General features: G+C 52.2%; 1 protein-coding gene across 23 annotated transcripts in view; it reads left to right on the top strand.

Annotated features, from left to right (window-relative positions):
• Positions 1 to 17,633, top strand: part of RBFOX1 (RNA binding fox-1 homolog 1) — a 1,765,566-nt gene that overhangs the window by 1,596,204 nt on the left and 151,729 nt on the right. For all 23 annotated transcript variants that reach the window (XM_060172406.1, XM_060172410.1, XM_060172405.1 and 20 more), the window contains one exon: positions 13,287 to 13,508. In XM_060172406.1, coding sequence (XP_060028389.1) covers positions 13,287 to 13,508 — 222 coding nt within the window. The remainder of the gene's footprint in view (positions 1 to 13,286; positions 13,509 to 17,633) is intronic.

Raw genomic sequence — 17,633 nt, 5'->3', positions numbered from 1 at the left:
GTGGAAAGTCCATTGCCCTTGCTTTCTGGCAGGCTCTCCTGATTTCTTCCAGGTCCAACTCTGATTCATCTTATGACAGACCTTTTTTTTGTCCTAGTTGGCAAACTATTAGCCGCTAAGACTTATGCAACACACAATGAAAGGCAAGGTCATCTTTTATCATCTTTGCCTGTTGCGGTAACTAGATCAGACACCTATCTCCACGGGAGGTGAAGGCAAGCTGACAGATACTTATCATGCCCAACACCTGCCCACAAGCTACAGAAGACAAGGAGAAAGAAGACAAGGGGAACCTTCAAAGTGTCCCGGGCCAGGCCCAGCTCCTTGTTAAGCTTGTCCTGTCTTGGGAGAGGCCTGCAGTAGTCACCTGCAGGAACTGGGAGGTCTTAGGTGTGTACTGAATGTCTGGTTTTGCAGATTCCTTGTAGACTCGGCCGGGAGAGCAGGTGGTGGTGAGGCCTCTTGTCTTCTGAGGATCCTGGTTTCTGTAGGCTGTGCTCCGACGTGCGGTTTTGAGAAGGGACCAGAGATGCAAGATTGGGGGTGCAATGCTCTGTGTGAAGGGGTCACTCTGCATCGCCCCACGTGCAGGTCCACGGCGTGGCCTGCTAGTGTCTGTTCTTGGGGGTGTGAATGCAGCCTGCCTGTCCCTGACCAGGCACCCCGTGGGGAGGGATATAGTTCTCTCCATCATCATCATCATCATCATCATCTCTGTGTGACTTGGTGCCCCGAGCCCGCCCACCTCACTGCAGACGCACCCCCGCTGGTGGCGTCCTTGGCGACCACTCTGCTCAGCATTACCCCCAGGCTCCCTCCAGGCTCCAGGCTGCCTGAGGAAGAGTGGCCTCCTCCCTTATACAGAGAGTTGTCTCACAACTGGTCTGTCAATTCACCATTTTAATTTTTTAAAAAAATTATTATCTTTATTTATTTATTGGATAGAGACAGCCAGAAATTGAGAGAGGAAAGGAAAGATAGAGAGGGAGAAAGACAGAGAGATGCCTGCAGCCCTGCTTCACCACTTGCAAAGCTTTCCCCCTGCAGGTGGGGGCCTGGGGCTTGAACCCAGGTCCTTGTGCCTTGTTACATTGGTGCATAACCAGGTGTGCCACCCTACCCCTCTATTATTAATTTTTAACAAATACTCACTTATGAGACTAAAGGCTAATAGACATATACATGAACACCATTCCTACCACCATAGATAGATCTATGTCCCAACGCCCCCCCCCATAAAGGAGCTTAAAAAACTACCCCCCTCCCCGTCTTTTACTTTGGTGCAATACTCCAACTCCAAGTTCTGCTTTGCTTCTGATCTTATTTCTCAACTTCTGTCTATGGATAGGACCACCCCATCTTCCTCCTTCTCTTTCTGTCTGATCTCACTTCACAGGATTTCTTCAAGCTCCATCCAAGAAGGGTCGAAGAAGGTGGACTCATTATTCTTCATAGCTGAGTAGTATTCCATGGTGTCTATAGACCACACCTTTCTCAGCCATTCATCTGTTTTCGGACATTTGGATAGTCAGGTTTTGGCTATTACAAATTGTGCTGCTATAAACATAGGTGCACACAGATCTTTTTGGATGGATGTGTTGGGTTCCTTAGGATATATCCCCAGGAGAGGAATTGCAGGGTCCTAGGGTAGGTCCATTTCTAACCTTCTGAGAGTTCTCCAGACTGTTCTCCACAGAGGTTGGACCCATTGACATTCCCACCGGCAGTGCAGGAGGGTTCCCTTGTCCCCACAGCCTCCCCAGCATTTGCTGCTGTTGTTTCTGATGTCTGACATTCTCACAGGGGTAAAGTGGTATCTCATCGCCAGAGAAGAGATTTAAAAAAAAAAAAAAAAGGCAAAAGACATATGAAAAAAAATGCTCCAAGGCATTTATTGTCAGAGAAATGTAAATCAAGATAACAATGAGATACCACCTCACCCCTGTGACAATTTCCCATTCTAGAGGCAAGCAGAGAATCTCTCTCTACAGAGCCTGGCAGACGTGTCCTCAAATCACATCCTCTGGGCGACGGCACAGTAGACAGGGTAGCAAAGAGAACAGTACCCATCCATCCTTTTCCGTCCGGGAATCTGTTCAGCCTCACTGTCTCCGCAGTGGCGGGGATGACGGGAATTCATCTTGATATGAGTTGGATGCTGATCTCACCCTGACAGTTGTGGTGCTGGTGGTGAGGGGAATGGATTTTCCTCTCTTCCTTTTTACCTAGGCCCTTGAGGTTGGGGGCATACAGGTCAGCCACCACCTGACCCCTTCTTTCTCCCTTGTTTTTGTTTTTGTTTGGTTTCCTTCTTTACTAAGTACCAGTCTGTCAAAGTAGGTTGGTTGTGAAAATGAAAGTCTGTTGTAAGGCTGACGGCTTGCTTCATACCCCGGAGGTAGCAAATCCTTCGTGAATTATTATTCAAAATCCGCTTATCTGTTTTTTGTTTTGTTTTTGGTCTTTTCCCTCCCTCCTGGAAACAGCGTCTGCTAATATTTGTAAGCCCTGGTGTAGTTCCCTGCCTGTTCCTCTGCCCTTCTGTCCTACCGCTCTATCTGTGACGGTGGTGGGCCGCTCCAGCTGCCACTCAGGGGAGGATGGCTGTGGAGAGAGGGTGATGGTTCTGGTCGCGGAACACACACAGTGGCGTAACTTTTGCTGCCCTGGGCACTCGTGACTCTCAAGCACAGGAAAGTCAAATCTAGCAATGGCAATATCCTGGTTAGACTGTGAGAAATCATGGGGGCCAGGCGGTGGCACACCTGGTTGAACGCACATGTTAGAGTGTACAGGGACCCAGGTTCAAGCCCCCGGTCTCCACCTGTAGGGGAAAGCTTCACGAGTGGTGAAGCAAGGCTACAGATCTCTCTCTCTCTCTCTCTCCCTCTCTATCTCTCTCCCTCTCTATCTCTCTCCCTCTCTCTCTCTCTCCCTCTCGCTCTCTCTCTCTCCCTCTCTCTCTCTCTCCCTCTCGCTCTCTTTCCCTCTCTATCTCTCTCCCTCTCTCTCTCTCTCTCCCTCTCGCTCTCTCTCTCTCCTTCTCTCCCTCTCTCTCTCTCTTCTGCTCCTTTCCCCTCCAGATTTCTGGCTGCCTCTATCCGAAAGATAAAGATAATAAAAAAGGTTTTAAAAAACGTAGTCAACAGTCGTTATACAGGAGATCAGCACTGGAGGAAACAGGATAGGTTTGTAGGAACTTCCTCTTAAGTTTTCTTTTTCAACTTCCTGTTTTGGGGTCAGAGTTGCATAGGGTTCCTGCTGGAGTGTGATCATGCTCATCTGGAGATGGCTTCAGAGTATTTCCCAGCCTCAAGATGCTGGTCCTCTCCAGCATGAGATGGTCCACTGGTGGCCCTGTCCACAGCACCCCCCCCACCTTGGACTTAGAGGAAGACTGTTATCCACAGTGTTATTCTTAGTCATTGTCATCATCACTGGAAGTGACCCACTTGCATTCTAGATCTCAAGATAGAGGAATGAGGGTGAAGTCACTTTCTTCAACCCGTCTTGCTTGGAGCTTGAGGGAATCCTGTGAAGTGAGATGAGCCAGAAAGAGAAGGAGGAAGATGGGGTGGCCCCACTCATGGGAGGAAATTGAGAAATAACATCAGAAGGGGAGATACAAAGCAGAACTTGGACTGGGTTTGGCAAATTGCACCAAAGTCAAGGACTCTGAGGTCGGGGGGGGGGGGCTTCAGGTGCTGGAACTTGATGGCAGAGGAGGACCTAGGTGGGGCTTAGAGTGTTATATGGACAACTGAGAAATATTACATATGGAACAGCTCGTGCAGGTGGGGACCAGGGCCTCAAACCTGGGTCCTTGTGTACTATAATGTGTTCACCACCACCACCTGGACCCTTTAAACAAATTTATTATTATTATTATGATTACTGGTAACTGTATTTGTGTTGGGCTGTTTCCCAGATTGAATGTCTTAGCAGCAGCTGATGAGGGGTGGGTGACCTTGTTTGTCAGCACCGTGAGGTGCTGGGTGCTTAGAAGGGGCAACAGGACTATTTGCAAAGCCCTTTCCCGTGGAGGAAGGCACCCTGTGCTGTGGGTCTGAGCCCTGACGTGGGGAGGACTTGAGGCTGCACGAGGGGAACAGAGCAGCTTCCTGCCTTCCTGGGGTTTGCCATCTAGCTGGAGACCGGTGTCCAAAGGCAGCTGGACACAGTGCACAGCACCCGAGCTGGAGGGGATGGGCTGCCCAGTGTCCACAAGGGTCTCAGGGGCAAGCCAGGGCCGCCACGTCCCGGGGACAAGGTGTCAAGGCAGAGACTGGCCGTCCTGCTGCTGTGGACAGAGGCTGTTGCTCAGCTCTCTGCGAAAACACAACATCCTTAATGGTTTTGCACCGAGACTCCTGACCTGTACCAGGCGACAGAAATGTCTTCTTCTAGCGTTTGCCCTTCTTCCGTAGCCAGTCAACAGCGTCAGGTTGAACCTGATGTCTGCTTGTTGCTGGCTTTGAAAGTGACTGGGATCCATGTGGATTCAGTTGGCTAGGAAGGATCGTCAGTTTCCCCAATAAATGGGTATTCATGGGATGCACCACGAGAAGGTCGAGAAATGTCTGATTGTAGTCAACTTTTAAGGAGTCAGAAAAACAATCTCGTCTTGCCTTCTGCGGCTCCGAATGGAGAGTCAAGTCAGGGAAGAACATTTGGCAGACATGACGCCTCCTTGGCTCCACCCGGCCGGCCTTTTTGGTGATTCTGGGGGCTGGTGTTAGCTCAGTGAGGTGACTTTTGACCTTCCTCTCTCCCTCTCTCCTCCTCTGCCTCTCTCCTTCTCTCCCTCTCTCCTGAGCCTGGGAGAGTGAAAAGCCACAGATTGTTTTTGCTAGATGCTGTAACAGGACTTCTTATCTTCATCCGCTTATGTCCTTGTGTTTATTTACCTTGGCCCCAGCCTCCTTTGTCCAAGAAATGCTTTCCTGTGTGTTGGTATTGCCAGGACAAAGTCAAGACATGTGTGTTGGTTGAGTGGGTGTCGGATTTGAACCCAAGGCCAATACAGAGCTTAGAAGTCTGGCCGGTTTGGGAAGCTAGCACTCACTAGTCCTGTGGACAGGAGGCCCACCACCCCCGGAAGGGGGATTGGAGTATGGAGGGTCCTAGGGCCTGGGGTCATGTGGGGGACGCTGCTCTGTTCACTGTAGATAAAGGCGCTTTGATGACTGATGTTCCCACAGTACTCAAGAAAATCTTATGGTCGGGGCCAGGTGCACAAGGACCCAGGTTCAAGCCCCTGGTCCCCACCTGCAGGGGGAAAGCTTTGTGAGTGGTGAAGCAGGGCTGCAGGTGTCTCTCTGTCTCTCTCCCTCTCTGTCTCCCCCTTCCCTCTTGATTTCTGGCTGTCTCTATCCAATAAATAAAAAGAGGTAATTAAAAAAGTAAATATAATAAAAAGAGCAGAGAGGCTCCTTGGAGAAAGACCATCTGGGGGACACACTGAAAAGGAAGGTGGGGTAGCTCTGTGATGAGGGGATGCCCGGGCCTGGCTGGACGGGGATCCTGGGAATGCTCCCTCCACCACAGAGAAAGAAAGACAGGCCCCACTTAAAATGGTGATTGTTTTGACATTGAACTCTGGCTGTTGTGGTTTTGATAATAAAGGGAAAAGAAAGTCTTTGCAGTTTTAAATAAAGAGGCATATCTGGTGTTGAAAATCGGTGGATGTGTGTGTGTGTGTGTGTGTGTGTGTAATGCACATGCATGGGGACTAGAGCATTTATTCTTGCTGGTCGGGAGCGGAGAGAAAAAGAAAGCCAAGGATGTAGGGAGAGACAGTAGGTCCACAGGGAGGCAGCCAGGTAAGGCCCTCTGCTCCTGGGTTCATCAGTTAGAACCGTCCGAAGCCGGGTCCTCGCTGTGGGTCAGGTGTTTGTTCTGATTCTCACAGTCAGCTTGGGAGCCACTTGTAAATAAAAGCCAGTCAGGGCCGGGCGGTGGTGCACGTAGTACAAAGTGCAAGGACCTGCTCCAGGAACGGGATTTGAAGCCCCTGCTCCCCACCTGCACGGGGGATGTTTCAAAAGTGGTGAGAGCAGGTCTGCAGGTGTCTGTCCTTCCCTTTCCCTCTCGGTCTCCCCTTCCCTTGCAGGTTTTTCTCTGTCCTCTCCAATGAAATGGAAAAAAAAACAAAAACCAAATGCCCAACAGGAGCAGTGGATTTGTAGTGTTGGCATTGAGTCCCAGAGATAACCCTGGATGCAAATAAATAAATCCAGTCAGGGGCTATGAACATGTCAGAGATTCCAGGTTCAATTCCCCAGCACCACCAACAGCCAGAGCTGACAGGTCATCTGGTCCTGCAAAAAAACAAACAAAATAATAATAATAATAATAATGAAAAACACAAGCAAATAGTGGAGCCCACACCACAGCCAAGATGTGCCTAGGACCAGAGCCACCCCCATGCCCATGTCCTCACTAGCTGCAGCTTTGAAGCTGTCCCCTGCTGGCCAGACAGCTTTCTCAGAAAGCCCTTCCTGCTCCTGTCCTCAGCCACCTGGGTATTTGTCAGTGTCTGCACCTGCGGACACCCTTCTTGTCTTTGAGCACCCGCCCGTCTCCCAGGTCTCTCTCCGCCTTGAGACCTGGCTGTCCCTCTTCAACACTAAAAACAAGACGGGCTGGGGAGGCCTCCCTGATGGGCTTAGCTTCGTGTGTTTAGTGAATGAGAAATCCCCACCCCGGGCCCTGCTGAGGCAAGTTGGCTAATGTTTTTAAGTAGCTTTTAATGTAGTCGTGCTGTGTGTGTGTGTGTCTATGTGTGTGTGTGTGTGTCTGTGTGTGTGTGTGTGTCTGTGTCTGTATGTGTGTGTGTCTCTGTGTGTGTGTGTGTGTCTGTCTCTGTGTGTGTGTGTGTCTTTGTGTGTGTGTGCATATGATTCTCTGTGTGCATGTGTTTCTCCCCCTTCATAGACTCATCTGCCCAGAACCTGAGAAGCCAGCCAGGAGCTGGTGCAGGGGTGAGAGCTGTGACCGATGGCCGGGCTGCTGGGGTTGATGGGAGACAGTCCCCTCAGGGGCTGCCTTGGGGAGCAGTCAGATGTCGAGGGTCAGGGGTCAGCCTGGCGAGTCGGCCACCCCAGCTCAGGCAGATGCTCCCTGTGGGACTGGCAAAGCTGCCAAGTTTCTGGAGCAGGAAGGAGGGATGGGGCCAGGCTGCAGGCATTTCTCTGCCCTCTGGGATGGTGGGGATGGAGCCTGCTGGAGCCTGACGTCTGGGCTGGCTGAGTGGCAGGGGGAGGAGGGGAAGGACCCCAGAGGAATTCAGCCACGTGTGTGTGTGTGTGTGTGTGTGTACACATGTGTGCATATGTGTGCATGTGTGTGCATGTGTGTCCAGGCTTTCTGCTCCCTGTGAGCAGCCGAGCTGGCCCTGCCGCAGGGTGCTGGATGCTGGGATTCTGCCTTGCCCTGCTCTGCTCGCTCGCCTGGGGCAGGTGCCACTGCAGCCTTGCTCTGAGAGCCCTCTTTCTCTCCAGAGGCTCCAGATACGCAACCAAAGGCAGCAGCCGATGTCGGCCAGGCTGGGGGCTGCCCCTCAGCCCCTGGCGGGGTCCCCACACTGGTGGCTTCAAGCAGGCACCTAGACAGGTGTCTCTGTGCTTCTTTATTCTGAAGGCCGACTCTGAGCCAGAAGAGGTTTGCAGAGACAGGTGGATTCCTGGAGACAAGGGTCAGGAGCCTCAAGAAGTTTCCCTCTGGAAGCTGCTCTGACAAGAGAGCGGCCTGGCCCCTCAGCCGGAAGCCTGGCTGGCCTTCTAGTCTGGAGACAGCCTGGTGGGCTGGACGCTTTCTTCTCACCTCTCCAAAACTACCACTGTGACCAACCACTCAGCAGTGAAGGGGGAGAAAGGAGGTGGATGGAAGGAAAGAAGTCTCTGTAGCTATCTCCATCTCTCTCTCTCTCTCTCTCTTCCTCTCTTCTCCTCCTCCTCCTCCTCCTCTCTCCCTCTCTGCTGTCTTCCTCTCTCTTCTCTCTCTCCCCCTCTGTCTTCCTCTCTCTTCTCTCTCTCCCCCTCTGTCTTCTCTCTCTCTTCTCTCCTCCTCCTCCTCCTCCTCACTTTCTCTTCTTTCTCCACCTCCTCCTTCTCTCCCCCCATCCTCCTCCTCAGGAGAAAGCTAACAGTTTGGAGGAGTGGCTCCAGGAAAGGAATCTGCCACAGTGTCCACACCACTGTGCTAAATAGTCAGATTACGGTGTTTTTCTTAAAATAGCAATAATACCCTGGCTATTTCATGCTTCACTAAAATATTTAAATTGAAATGGATTTTTTCCCTTTTTTTTTTTTTTTGGCTTTGATGACTTCGACTGGGTTTTGTTTAAATGAAGCTTGGGAACCTGGGGACCCACCCTTTGCCTGTGGAGGCATCGCAGAAGGGGCACGGGGGCCCCCACATCTCTTGCTGTCGGTGAGCTGCTCACAGAATGGCTGAGATTGGGGGGGAGTGTCTCTTCTCTCTCTCTCCCCCACACATTCTCTCTCTCCCCCACTCTGAATAGGCAGCAATGAGTCTTAAAACAAAGGCTCGTGTTCTTGTTTGCTTTTCTTATTTTTCCCCCCATGCGTTGGTGTGGTAATCCAGGAAAGCCCAAGCATGGACAATGAGACGTCAGATTTGCAAAGTCTCTTGAAATGCTCACTCAGTGGTTTTGGCTGGGGGCGGGGGCCACTGTGCAGAGCAGAAGCCGGTCCCCAGGAACCCGGGCTGCACTAGCTCTCAGCTCTGTGCTCAGTCACTTAGCTGAGGGGGGTGACTAGGCACTGGGCTGGCAGGAGACTCCTTCCGCAGCGGGAAAGCTGCTCTAGGTGTCCAGCTCTGGCCTCGCCTCACTGAGGGTGAACTCCCTTGCTCTGCATGCCTAGCCCAGCCTCGCCTGATCTGGGGGTGGGGGCTAAAATTGCCATGTGAGTGTGTTTTCCCAGAAATACTACAGAGTTTAAGAATCCCAGCACCTCTCCCTGGAGGGAACCCAAGCCCTCCCTGAGGCCATTAGAGGTGAGAAGGAATTCCGGGAAGTGGCATGCTCTTAATTAAATAGTAGCTGCAATTAGCCCCAAGAGCAAATGTTGGGAATGTTAATTAGGGTCTCTCTGGCAGGGCTGTCAGTGTTAATCAGTAACACTGTGTGTGTGTGGGGGGGGGGGGCGGTGGCAACATCTGTGTGAGAACTCTGGGAACAGGTGTTCCCTGGACTCCAAGGCCACCTGCCTTCACCTGGCTGCCATGCTTGAGGTCCCAGAGCTCACTGCTTCGTCCTAGCTCTGGGATAACCCCCAGCTGGCCCTGGACTTTATCAAGATTGCTCCAGAAGCTTCTGGAGCCAGGCTTCAGGCATGAGATGGCAGAAATTCTCCGTTCTGGCCAGGGGGGGCTGTGCCATGCTTGACTCCAGGGCCACAGCCCCCATTTCCCTGCAGCAGGGACTTAGCAGCAGGAAGGGAGGGGAGGGGAGCCCATGATTCAGGACACAGCAAGTCGTGTGCTGAGGTTTGACTGGCCTCAGTGGGCGGGGAGACAGCTCAGCACATCGAGCCCAGGACTTGCATGTTTGAGGTCTCAGCCCAGTCCCTGGTTCTCTGAATGCTCCAGAGCTTCACAGTACTCTTCTCTCTCCTCTCTCTCTCCCTCTCTCTCTCTCTCTCCATCTCTCACTCTCTCCCTCTCTCTCCCCCCCTCTCCCTTTCTCTCCTCTCTTCCCTCTTCTATATATCTCTCTCCTCTCTTCCCTCTTCTCTCTCCTCTCTTCCTTCTCTCTCTCTCTCTCTCTCTCCTCTTTTCCCTCTTCTCTCTTCCCTCTTCTCTCTCTCTCTCCTCTCTTCCTCTTCTATATCTCTCCTCTCTTCCCTCTTCTCTCTCTCCTCTCTTCCTTCTTCTATCTATCTCTCTCTTCTCTCTCTCTCTCTCTCTCCTCTCTTATCTATCTATCTATCTATCTATCTCTGCCTCCGGGTTATCTCTGGGGCTCGGTGCCTACATTACAAATCCACTGCTCCTGGGGGCCACTTTTTCCATTTTTATTGGCTAGAACAGAGAGAAATTGAGAGGGGGAGATAGAGAGGGAGAGAGAAAGAGAGACACCTGCAGACCTGCTTCACTGCTTGTGAAGTGTCCCTCCTGCAGTTGGGGGGCGGGGGTCTCAGACCCAGATCCTTGGCTGTGTCCTTGTGCTTAGAACTATGTGCACTTAACCAGGAGCTCCCCCGCCCAGCCCCCTCTGTCTTTCTCTGCATGTAAACACAGCAGTATGGTCTTCAAAATCACCACAGGGGCCACATCTCCCCGCTAGGTCTTAGCAGATGAGAGACAGAGCAGGTCATACTTAGGGCCATGTGACACCCCCCCCCCACACCCACACACACACACCAAGTATAAAGCTCAGAAAGCTTCCCGGAGGAGTTGGCTCTGCGTCTGGAACTCAAGAGAGACCTGGAGACCAGCCAGGCTGGGAAGAGGGGGAGTTTTGACCTGCAGTGTCCTAGGTGAGCTGGGCACCTGTTTCTTACTGCAGGAGGAGGGACACCTCGCCATCTGCAACTTCTCTCTCTCTCTCTCTCTCTCTCTCTCTCTGTCCCCTTGAGGAGACTTGCCATAAGATGCTTGGGTGACGCTTTTGGTCTTGCAGTGGATAAGGTCAACTTTTGATCCAGAGAGGCACCGGGTGGGGACCGGGGGCTTGAACCTGCATCCTCCCAGGTGTGCTCAATGGCCCCTGACTTCATTTACTTACCAGCGAGAATCACAGCCTCACTCTGGTCCCTGCCATGCAGGGGAGCCTGTGGGCATGCAAGTCCTGTATGCCACCACTGCCACCCCCCAGGCCTCACCTGATTTGAACAGCTGCTCTCGGGGCTGGTGCGGGAGGACAGGGAGGGAGAGGCCTGCTGGGGTGGGTGCACTGGGCCACTGCCTTTCACTGCTCACCTGACTTCTCTGCATGGCCTGGTGCTTAGCATCTGCCTGTGAGCCTGGGCCTGACGGCAGCTCTGACAGGGGTGCATCCCGTCCCCCTGAGTTTGTCCCCTTAGCTTTGGCCAAGACTGAAGAACGTTGTGGCCAGACTGAAGAGAGGTGAGAGACTGTGTCGTTTTTTTGTTCTGTCATGTCAGGGCGAAAGTCCCATGGAGCGAAGCACAGATTGGGGAGAGGCAACTATGGTGTGCTTAATTGCCCTCTCTCTCTCTCTCTCTCATTCTTTCTCTGGAGATCTTGGAAAATCCAGAACTCTGGGCTACAGATCCTGATATGTGTGTGAGTGTGTGTATGTGTGTTGGTGGAGTTACAGGGAGTGAGGAAGGAGGTGGAGAGAAATGGTTGTTTCCAGAAATGGAAGCATCTGAATCCAGTATGATTTTTTTTTTTTAATTCTTTCAACTTGACTGCAATTATCACACTGCATGTTTTGCCTGGATCTGTAGTGTGAGTGGTTATGTAATACTCAGCACCCAGGAAAAGTGAGGCAGGGCAGGGGCGGGGAGAGGTACTGGCTGGTGAGTCTCCCCAGGGAAGGGTGCTATTTCTGCACAGGCCTGGGGTGGGGCAGAGAGTCTCATCTGTGCCCAAGTCAGGCTCTGAACTTTCTGTCTGAGTACTTCACGTTGGCACTGGGGATCTCTCTCCTTCTCTCCCTCTCCCTCTCCTTCCCTCTCTCTTTCTATCATACACACACAGTTACCATAAAAAAAAAAAAAAAGAACTCTGGGGGCAGGCAGCGGTTCACCTGGTTGAGTACACATGTCACCATGTGCAAGGACCTGGGTTCAAGCCCCTATTCCCCACCTGCAGCGAGAAAACTTTGTGAGGGCTGCAGGTGTCTCTCTGTCTCTCTCCCTCTCCGTTTCCCCCTGCCCTCTCAATTTTTCTCTGTCCTAGTCAATAGAAATAGAAAGAAAAAGGTAGCCAGGAGCAGTGGATTTGCACTGCCCACACCGAGCCCCAGCCATAACCTTGGTAGGTGTGAGAGATGGTTAGGTCTTCTCTAAAACGAACATGGATAGAATGACTGTTTAGTACAAAAATTCTTTTTACAAATTGTTATCTGTGACCACCTGTGGCCAGTAGTTTTTTATTCTTGAAGTCAGCTCCTGGCAGTGCTTGCTAATCCTCCAGCAGAGACCCTCAGACTCTCTTACCCCTTTCCCTACGTAGGCAGCGGGGAGACTGTGAGCTCTGAGGCCCAGCCCAGGGGTGGAGGAGACAGTTCTGCCTCAGGTATAGGTGGGAGAAGGGTGAGCGGGGTGCATAGCTGCCTAATGGTCCCTGTTGGTGGCACACCCTTTTGCAAAACAATAAATGTCTTACTTCAACTCCTTATTTTTGCCTTGATAAGTAATTTTAATTGGAGAGAGCTGTCATTTACAACAGTAGCAATAAAAAATAAAATAAAATAAATAAATAAATAAAAATAAAAATAAAATAAAAGCCTCCTGCCCTATTATGTGAGCCAGTCATAGGAAAGTTTGATTAAACTCCAACCCTAAGATTAATTATCTCTTCTTTTTAAAATTTTTTTAAAAAATTTCTTTATTTTCCCTTTTGTTGCCCTTGTTGTTTTAGTTATTGTTATTGTTGTTGTTATTGATGTCATCATTGTTAGACAGGATAGAGAGAAGTGGAGAGAGGAGGGGAAGACAGAGAGGGGGAGAGAAAGATAGACACCTGCACACCTGCTTCACCGCCTGTGAAGGGACTCCCCTGCAGGTGGGGAGCCGGGGGCTTGAACTGGGATCCTTATTCCTGTCCTTGTGCTTTGCACCACGTGCTTAACCCGCTGTGCTACCGCCTGACTCCCAAATTATCTCTTCTTATGAGTATGTTCACACACACTTGCACACACACACACAGACACTCACACACACACAGACGCACATCCTTGTACATTCTCAGTCACTCACACTGGTTGCAGACCCAGGGCTTCTGTCAGCTCTAACCGCAGCCCTGCAGACAGAGTGCAGACTGGGGGTCCAGAGTGGGGCTGACACCCCCTTTCTGAGCCTTCACCCCGTCTTTGTGCTCTGGGGGTGCATGCACACTACAGATCTGCAGGTCAACTGGGAGGGCTCAGCTCAGGCTGTTGGTGCAAGGGTGGGGCCTTGGGGTGTCTGGGGAACTCGGGGTGTCTGGGGGCCTCGGGGTGTCTGGGGGCCTTGGGGTGTGTGGGGGCCTCGGGGTGTCTGGGGGTACGGTGCCCCCAGCCCTGGGTGGAGGGAGGTTACTGCAGCCTCCCCTCACCACCTCTCTCTGTCTCCTTTCTGCCTCTGCAGGGTAACCAGGAAGCCGCAGCCGCCCCAGACACCATGGCTCAGCCTTACGCCTCAGCCCAGTTTGCACCCCCCCAGAACGGAATCCCCGCGGAGTACCCCACCCCGCACCCGCACCCCGCGGCTGAGTACCCAGGGCCCACGCCGGTGCCCGAGCTGGGCCTCTACCCCGCCACACAGGAGCCCACCGCCGACAGCGCCCAGACCGTGTCCGGCACTGCCACAGTAAGTGGGGCATCTGCGGGGCGGGGGACCCCACGGTGAGGAAGGGATACCCCGAGGGTGGGCTGGGGTATCCCGGCTTCTGAATGGGTCAACCTGGCAGAGAGTGGATGGCTAACTGCTAAAGGCTTCTGGGAGGGCACCCCAGAATGAGTGGACTGGGGGTACCCCTGCTGCTGGGGGTCGCCCCACAGTGAGTAGGCTGGCCACCTGGCTTCTAAGGAAGGCAAGGGTGAACCCCACAGTAAGTAGGGCAAGTGGCTCTGGGCAATAATAATAACAACAATAACAACAACAATAAGAAAGGGGAGACAGTATGATGGGTCTGCAAAAGGCTCTCCTGCCCTAGCAGCTGAAGGCCCAGGTTCAGTTCCCAGCATCACCATCAGACAGAGCTGAGCAAGACTCTGGGAAATAATAATGATAATAATAATAATAATAATATAATACAGAGGAGATAGCATGATGGTTCTGCAAAAGACTTTCCTGCCTGAAACACTGAGGGCCCAGCTTCAGTTCCCAGCATCACCATCAGACAGAGCTGAGCAGGGCTCTTGCCCCCCTCCCCGCCCTCCATGTACGTGTTTGTGTGCCTGTCTCTTTCTCTCTGTATCTCTTTTGTTGAAAAGAATAAGTTTAAGGAAAATAAAAGCTAATAAACAATAATAAGCTGGGTGCAGGACTCAAACTAGGTGACCTGGCCAAAACAGACACCAAGGCTCTGGTTTCTTTTGTGACGTAGAGAGAGAGAGAGATGGATTATCTGTTAAGCAGCCACAGAAAGAGGGGCCAGGTGGTGGCGCACCTGGTTGAGTGCACACATCACAATGCACAAGTCCCCGGTCCCCACCTGCAGAGAGGAAGTGTCACACATGGAGAAGCAGGGCTGCAGGCGTCTCTCTGTCTCCCCTCCACTCTTAATTTGTCTCTATCCAATAATAAGTAAATATAAATATATACATATATTATTTTATTGATTTTTTATTTTATCTCCAGGGATATTTCTGGGGCTCGGTGCCTGCACCAAGAATCGACTGCTCCTGGAGGCTATTTTTTTCCCCTTTTTGTTGCCCTTGTTGTTTCATCATTGTAGTTATTATTCTTGTTTTTATGAATGCCGTTGTTGTTGGACAGGACAGAGAGAAATGGAGATTGGAGGGGAAGACAGAGAGGGGGAGAGAAAGACAGACACCTGCAGACCTGCTTCACCACCTGCGAAGGGACTCCCCTGCAGGTGGGGAGCCGGGGGCTCGAACCAGGATCCTTACGCCGGTCCTTGCGCTTTGTGGCCACGTGCGCTTAACCCGCTGCGCCACCGCCTGACCCCCACAAATATATATTTTCAAAAGCCCCAGAAACATAAGCTGTGTTGCTGACTCTGAGGAAAAGACAGGAGCTGTTGGAGGCTTGAAGGGAGGGAGAGTCACACACATTGCCAGGACTAAGAACCCGGTTCACACCCCAGGTCCCATCTACAGGAGTGAAGCTTCACAAAGGGTGAACAGGGCTGCAGGTCTCTCTCCCTCGCTTGCTCATCTCTCTGTATCAATCTCTCAAAACTGAAAACGAACACAATCTTTTAAAAACTCAAGAGAGCGTGGGTGTTACCTGAAAACAGGTAGTTGGGGACATTCTTCCAGATGGAATGGAAGAGCTCAAAGGTCCCCGGGTGAAGGAGTAGTTTATTGAGGGTCCTGAGGTGGAAAGAGCTTTACTTCTCAGTGAACTGAGAGGAATCTGTCTGTCCAGGGTGTGGAAGGGGCGGGACAAAGGGAGAGTCCCTGCTCTGGGCAGCAGGGCTGGGGACCCCATGTAGGAGGCCCTTCCTCCCTTCCTCCTTCCCTCCCTTTCTCCCTTTCACCCTCTCTTCCTTCCTCACTTTCTTTCTTTCTTTCTTTCTTTCTTTATTTCTTTTTTGACAGGGGGTAAGAGATCGAGGAAATAGGGAGATAGAGACAGAGAGCAAAGAAAGAGACCCTGCAGCCCTGCTGCACAGCCCCCCCCCCCCAAGCTTCCCTCTGTAGTTACAGAATGTGACAGGTAAGGAAAGAGAAAAAGTGAAGGAAGGGGCCAGGCAGGCAGCTCACGTGGCTAAGCGCACATAGTACCAAGGACAAGGACCCACACAGGTTCTGGGCTCAAGCCCCTGGCTCCCCACCTGCAAGAGTGTCACTTCTCTCTTTCTGTTGCTCTCTCTCAATCTCTATGTCCCCCTCCTCTCTCAATTTCTCTCTTGCCTGTCCAATAAAATAGAGGAGAGAGCAGTGGATTCATAGTGCCAACACCAAGCCCTAGAGGTAGCCCTGGAGGCGCAAACAAATGAATAAATAAAGGAAGAAGAAGATCAACTCTTGGATAAATGGATAAACTCTTCAGATAAATGGAGTCAACTCCATTTATCTGAAAGGAGATTGTGATTCAGCTGGAGGGGTATGAGATGCCAGGCATCCATCTCTCTCTCCCTCTCTCTCTCCCTCTCCCTCCCTCTCTCTCTCTCTCTCTCTCTCTGTCTCTCATTTTTTTTTCCACCAGTGTTACTGTTGGGACTCCACCATTCCTGGCAAACTTCCTTTGCTTTCTTTCTATTTTGAGAGTGGGCAGGAGACAGAAAGAAACAGAGAGGGAGCTAGAGACAGAGCTGAGAGGAGAGACCCTCACAGACCTGTGCCACACCCCCTGAAGCTCCCCCTCTGCAGGTGTGGACCAGGGGCTTGAACCTGGGCCCTCACATGTAGTAACACATTCACTCTATAGACTGAGCCACCACTCAGGTCCTTGATTCATGATAGTATGGGGGAGAGAGGACCAATCCCATTCCTGGGGGCTCCTCCTTCCTGATCTGACCTCCTGCCATAGACCCCCACCTCCTCCTCCTTCTTCTTCTCCTTCTCCTTCTCCTCCTCCTCCTCCTCCTCCTCCTCCTTCTCCTTCTCTCTTCCTCTTCCTCCTTCTTTTTTCTTCTTTTTTTTTTTTTAACCTCCAGGGTTATCACTGGGACTTGGTGCCAGCACCATGAATCCACTTCTCCTGGTGACTCCCCCCCCCATTTTACTTAATAGGACAGAGAGAAATTGAGAGAGAAGGGGGCGATAGAGGTGGAGAGAGAGACAGAGACACACCTGCAGACCTGCTTCACCATGTGTGTAGCAGCCGCCCTGCAGGTGAGGAGATGAGCTGGAACCCGGATCCCTGCGCAGGTCCCGTGCTTAACCAGGTGTGTCACCACCGGGCCCCCGACCCCACCTTCCAACACCGTGAACCATGGCTTTGGGATCTCCGAGTGTGGATTTGTGGGGTGGTTGGGATAAAGCAGGAAGGGACAGTGAGCTGTGACCAGCTGGAAGCAGCTGCACCCCGGGGATGCTCCAGAGGACCAGAGGACATGCAGGGACCTGTGGCCCTCTGGCTTTGAGATAGGTGCAGCAGGGACCACAGGAGGCACCGTCTCGTAGCAGGCCCGTGCCGCATTTCCCCCTTGGTGCAAAAGAAAAAGCTTCCACCACCCGTGACCTACTTGGAGGCGTCTTCTCTCCACTTGGCTGAGCAGGCTGTGGTCCGTGACAAGTTGGCTTCACTTGTTCCCTGTGTCCCCCGGGGCTTGACTGAGAACAGCTCTCTGCACTCCCCCCGGGGAAGGGCCTTCACTTCAAAGTGGGTCAGAGCCTGGCTGCCCCTACCTTGGGGTGGCGCAGTTTGTGGAGTCCCTTTCTCCCCGGAGACATGTGCTCCACTCCATCCTGAGAGCACTGGGGAGGCCGTGGTTCGGTCCAGAACCCGGGTACTTCAGGGCGAGAGCCAGCGTGCCCAGGAAGGGGTAACACACGCACCTGGTTTAAAGCCAGGCAGGGCCTGTGGAAAGGGATCCGGGCTCCCCCCCACCCCAGAAACCTCACCCCCAGAACTGCCCCTCCAGCACCTGGTGTCACTGGTGGGCGCGGGAAGTTCTCAGAGGAGAGACTTCCCGGGACATCCTGTCAGCTCCTGGGGGCTGAGCTGAGTCCCTGCAGGACATTTTTTTTTCTGCTGAATGTCTAGTTCGTGTCGCCTGCAAACACCCCGTGGATCACTGTGCTGACAGAGCCCATCCTGTCTCGCACCCGATCTGCGCCCGACAAGGTATTTTACTCT

The sequence above is a fragment of the Erinaceus europaeus genome, chromosome 15, assembly GCF_950295315.1.
Source record: "Erinaceus europaeus chromosome 15, mEriEur2.1, whole genome shotgun sequence".
NCBI classification, from domain to species: domain Eukaryota; kingdom Metazoa; phylum Chordata; class Mammalia; order Eulipotyphla; family Erinaceidae; genus Erinaceus; species Erinaceus europaeus.
Note: the sequence above shows the minus strand (reverse complement) of the source record. Positions and strands in the feature narration are given on the sequence as shown.